The 5431-nt window shown below is 36.2% G+C and overlaps 1 protein-coding gene across 2 annotated transcripts in view; it reads right to left on the bottom strand.

The window, feature by feature from the left end:
- The window catches only part of LOC107745205 (histone-lysine N-methyltransferase 2B-like), a 35073-nt gene that overhangs the window by 17223 nt on the left and 12419 nt on the right, over positions 1 to 5431 (bottom strand). For both annotated transcript variants that reach the window (XM_016559058.1, XM_016559059.1), the window contains 8 exons: positions 4925 to 5031; positions 4710 to 4820; positions 3349 to 3462; positions 3023 to 3169; positions 2336 to 2428; positions 1985 to 2102; positions 1181 to 1294; positions 324 to 529 (listed from right to left, as the gene is read on the bottom strand). In XM_016559058.1, coding sequence (XP_016414544.1) covers positions 324 to 529; positions 1181 to 1294; positions 1985 to 2102; positions 2336 to 2428; positions 3023 to 3169; positions 3349 to 3462; positions 4710 to 4820; positions 4925 to 5031 — 1010 coding nt within the window. The remainder of the gene's footprint in view (positions 1 to 323; positions 530 to 1180; positions 1295 to 1984; positions 2103 to 2335; positions 2429 to 3022; positions 3170 to 3348; positions 3463 to 4709; positions 4821 to 4924; positions 5032 to 5431) is intronic.

Raw genomic sequence — 5431 nt, 5'->3', positions numbered from 1 at the left:
CTTCGTAAAATTACGGTTGAACCACTGATGTCACATGGATTATTTTAACGATCTCCTTGCTACGTTTCTGAGCCTTGATCGTGTAAGGATCCTTGCTGTCTATGAGGGTCAGAGAGCTCTCGGAATGCATCAAAAATACCTTAATTTGTGTTCCGAAGATGAACGAAGGTCTTACGGGTTTGGAACGACATGAGGGTGAGTAATTAATGACATCATTTTCATTTTTGGGTGAACTATCCCTTTAACTGCTTTCTGAACAAGCAATGGGCTGCTGCAGCTTCAAAAGTACAGCAAACTAGGTTTAAGAGAGATCAGATGCCCACCTTCTTGCAGGTGACCAGGTGTTTAGTGAAGGTGGAGCTCAGCAGGCAAGACAGCACCCTATCTAAGCCAGTCTTGAGCTCCTGGTCAAGCAGTTCCCTCCAACCTGCTCCATTAACGTCCTCTCTATCGGGCAGCTCTTGTAAGCACGGCTGACAGGAGTACACCACGCTCTCAGGCAGACTCGACAAGATTTCATATAAGTCATCTGGGAGAAAACACACAAATTGAAGGAGTCAGCTGCAGATGCGAGTGGTAGATTTCATACTGCTGATTCAGCCTGTAAATTCTGTTAGCAAAAAATTCACATTATTTCTCAATTACTTCTGCATTATATTGACAAAGGGTCATGTTTTCTCATAAGGAGAATGCTCAATTAAACAAACAACATGGGGATGACATTCTGGGTTAGGACAATCACGCAACTGTCTGAACATCCATTACGTATAGCATGAAAAAAATGTGCAATTGGTGAGAAAGTTCCAGTGTATATGTCTTGTATGTATTGGGAAATAAGAGGCTTGCAAAAATGTCACGCCTGTAAACACAGTAGTTTAATAAAAACTAAAACGGTGGAAGGAAAAAGTAATTTTTAATTTATGTTTTCTCTGTGGATACAAAGTAATGCTTTCATATTACAGGCACAAAAAATATATATATATTTACAAAACCAATGGTATCTGCAGCTTACTTTTTTGGGAATTTGTTTCAAAGTGTCATTGAAATGAAAGCCAAAAAGAGAGCATGATAAATGTAAATGGCATGTTAAAATCTAGTATTGTATTTAATGGATAAAATAAGATAAAAAGACCTAAATAAATAAATCAAATCCAATTGGCCATAACATTCTGTCACTCACCTGTCAGACCTTCACATTTAGCATGGACCCAGTGGCTACACGAGGAGCACTGCATCATCTGGCTATCATAGTCATTATCTTCATAACACTTGAAGCACATGGTGCAGTAGTTACCTACAAACACATACACACAAAGTTGTTAACTGACTGGGAAGGCATGTTTGGCTGAAATGGTGTTTTCATAGAAAGGGTATTAACTGAAAGGTCAGTGTGGCAGGAAAATAAAATGACCGCTGTAATTTAAAGTTGTAAAGTTTCATGTGATCGTGGCAACTGAGAGTATCTAAAGCATTTCATTTGCTATTTCAACCTAAACCCACTTACAACTCACACTCTGGGACATGTCATTCCTTTTAAAGCATTATGTGTGACAAAATTATGTTATATCATTATATGTATGTATCTGCTACACAAACACACACATTACAGAAAATTATAACATTTTAACATTTTGCACTAGCATATGAACAGAAAAATATTAGTTATGCACGAAATGAAAAACATCATCACTGTTGAAACAGCTGCAGAGCCTAGGCAAATAGGAACTAAAGTCATTTTCTTATGCCAAAAAGAAAAGAAACATCAACCCAAAAAAAAAAAAAAAAAACTATTTCTGAAAAGCACAGTATTAGTTGGGCTTTCATTGATGGTCCTTGAGCTTGAGCTAATCTGACTGGATGGGTACTCTTATGTAACATCCTCTTTATCGAACATTGATGAAGAATGCTGGAACACCTGGAAATGCATTTTTATTAACATGATTTATTATATGCCTGTCAGATAGTCAGACCCTCTAAGTCTCACCTTGATCAAACAGCCTAGTGCAGTCAGGACACAGCCCCTTGTCATGATTCCACTCGGTGTCCCAGCTCTTTCCTGGGGTCACACCACAACTCTTGCACCGGATGCATGTCATACAGACCTGAAAAAAATGAGTTCATTTGTGGCTTAACTGAAGTTACAATACAAACACGAATTTGCTATTTTGCAGCTTTAATGTCTTGTTTTTGCCTGATCCTAACAGATGTTCCCCATTTTTTTGTTGTTGTTGCTTTGACATTTATTAACATATCATGGCAGCTGAGACAGCAAAGCATACTGAAACTTCTTTGTAGGTCTTGCACGCTGAAGAAAGTATCACTGTGGTCAACTTACCCAAGGCTTTTTACGTTTGTTGGGTTTGGGATAGCTGGGACCCAGACAGGCAGGATGATAACAATTTTGACACCTTTCACACTCCAACAGCGGCTGCACAGAGATCAAGCACAAAAAAATAAAAATTGACCAGTGCCAAAGCCGTAAAAAACATGTTTCCTTTAAATAATAACAAATATTTCCCTTAAACCTACAGTGATGACAAGAAAAAATATACACACTACCGTTCAAAAGTGTAAAGTCAGTAAGATCTTTTCCCAAAATAAATAAATACTTTTATTCAGCAAAGACACATTAAACTGACCAAAATTGACAGAAAGTTAAAGACATCTATTATGTTACAAAATATTTCTATTTCAAATAAATGCTGTTCTTTCGAACTTTCTATTTGACAAACAGAAAAGTACCACAATTTCCACAAAAACATTAAGCAGCACAACTGTTTTCAACTGCTTCTGAAAATTCAGCTTTGGCATCACAGTAATAAATTACATTTTAAAATATTTTCAAAAGAGAACTGTAATAGCGTTATATAGTTTGAATGGTAGTTTATGTCACAAAATGTTCATAATTCTGCTCTACACTCCTGAAGAACTTCAGACAATCCCATCTTCTTATTATTATTAGGTTAATACATTCGGATTAGAGTTAGGCGTCAAAATCACATTTTGAAACGTCGCAAACTACCTTGGATTCTTTATTCTTGCGTCCACAAACTCGGCAGAACTTGCAGCGACGACAGCACCAGTTCTCCTTGTTCTCCTCCAGAGGGCGCTCTGAAGGGTCCAAGCAGAAGCGATGGAAAGGCTCACAGCAGACTTGACAATACAGCATCTGCAAAACACATGGTTGTCATGATGAACAAAATAATCCAGGTTTCGATTTGACAAGCAATACCAGTGAAACTTTCCCATTATTGTAACCATTTCCGAAAACCTACAATTTATTTTAATTTACTTTTATTTTCAGATGTTTTTAAGGCAATGCTGTAATGAAGAGCAGTCAGGACGTACCTCATGTTGGCCTTTACTGGCACACAGCAGGCAAACATACTGGGGCACGAGGGGTACAGAAGAGAGGATGCTCAAACCTCCTGTCGCCCACACGCTCTGGACACTACAGTCCTCCTGTGGAGGGAGACAGAGTGGAGTAAGGAACATTTTAGCTGCATGCTAGTTTCACCTCAAGATAAAGGACCACAAATAACTCTGTTTGAATTCAAATAGAAGATGTGAAAACTATGTAAGATTTAATGCACAACACAAATACAAATCTAAACATGGACATCAATGAGCTTCTTTGTCTGCAAACATTTTATTTGAAGAGAAATACGCATTGGGTCCAAAAGTCTGAGCACACAGAACAAACTGGATTCAAAATCAAATTTAATCCTGGAATGCAAACCTGTTATGATTTTTAATTTTTAAAGGATGCATTAAATTGATCAAAAGTGACAGTAAAGACATTTATAATGTTACAAAAGATTTAGATTTTTTTGCTTTTCTATTCATCAAAAAAAGTTAGCACAATTTCCACAACTATTTTCAACATTGATAATAATAATAAAAAAATATTTGTTGAGCAGCAAATTAGCATATTAGAATGATTTCTGAATGATCATGTGACACTGAAGACTGGAGTAATGGTTGCTGAAAATTTAGCTTTGCATCACAGGAATAAATTGCATTTGAAATATTAAAATAGAAAATGGTGATAAATTATATTATTTCACAATATTTTACTCTATTATTGATCAAATAAATGCAACCTTGTTAAGAATAAGAGACTTCTTTCAAAAACATTAAAAATATCTTAATGTATCAAGACTATTTTGCTGGGTAAACCTGGTCTATCCATAACAGAATCAGGTGCTGCCATCATGTGGCAAACCACTGCAGTGCTGAACATCAGTGTAGATTTCAAATGAAATATCAGCCAGTCCCTCAACATGAAAACATCTTTGGAGAGCCACTTGACTTTCATGCTCAGTTTTGTAAAAGAATTAGTGCTGTCAAACGATTAATTGCGATTAATCGCATCCAAAATAAAAGTTTTTGTTTACATAATATATGTGTGTATACTGTGTATATTTATTGTGTATATATAAAAGACACACACACACACACACACACACACACACAGCATATATTTTGAAAATATTTACGTGTATATATTTATATAAATTATATCATATATGTTATATATATCACATATGTTTTTCTTAAATATATACATGCATGTGTGTTTATTTATATATACATAATAAATATACACAACACACACACATATATTATGTAAACAAAAACTTTTGTTTTGGATGCGACTAATCATGATTAATCGTTTTGACAGCACTAAAAAAAATATAGACATTTACCTTAAAATCAACACAGATCTTGTATGTGGGTTCTGCAGGCTGCTGTTCTCTCTCTGCAAAACCATTGGCGAGGGCTGCAAGGACGCTGGGCGGTGTCTGTTCCTGAGGGCTCTGCAAACAAAGGAACGATGGAAGTTGCTTTCGCTGCTTCGACGACATTTTGGCTAAATGAGGACAGTTTTGAGCGGGTCAACAGATATCAACAATCATAATACCTTCTCAACTTTCCGTTTGATGGGTGGAACCTTGTGGAAGCTAGGCCTGCGATGCCGCACTCCCTCGTCAAAGGCATCGCCGACGAAGTCGTCAAATGACAGAAAATCTGTGGCGCATTTAATACAAACAGAATTGTGACTTTGACAGGAATGATTCATGTAAATTACTTGTGAAACAAACAAGATTCTATTTTCAATTGTATTTAAAAAAAAACTGAACCAGTTTTGAATAAAACAAGTTCTACGTTTCCAATCACTGTGGTATGGTAGCTTGTAGGGCTGTCAAAATGGCTGAAAAACTAAATTCGAATTATATTCAAATTTAAAGGGGTCATATGATGCTGCTAAAAAGAACATTATTTGGTGTATTTGGTGTAATGAAATATGTTTATGCGGTTTAAAGTTCAAAAAACACATTATTTTCCACATACTGTACATTATTGTTTCTCCTCTATGCCCCGCCTTTTTGAAACGCGTCGATTTTTACAAAGCTCATCAGTCTGAAAA

This window comes from Sinocyclocheilus rhinocerous, unplaced genomic scaffold (assembly GCF_001515625.1).
Source record: "Sinocyclocheilus rhinocerous isolate Xijiao unplaced genomic scaffold, SAMN03320098_v1.1 scaffold257, whole genome shotgun sequence".
Classification (NCBI taxonomy): Eukaryota; Metazoa; Chordata; class Actinopteri; order Cypriniformes; family Cyprinidae; genus Sinocyclocheilus; species Sinocyclocheilus rhinocerous.
This window is presented reverse-complemented; position numbering and strand designations above follow the sequence as displayed.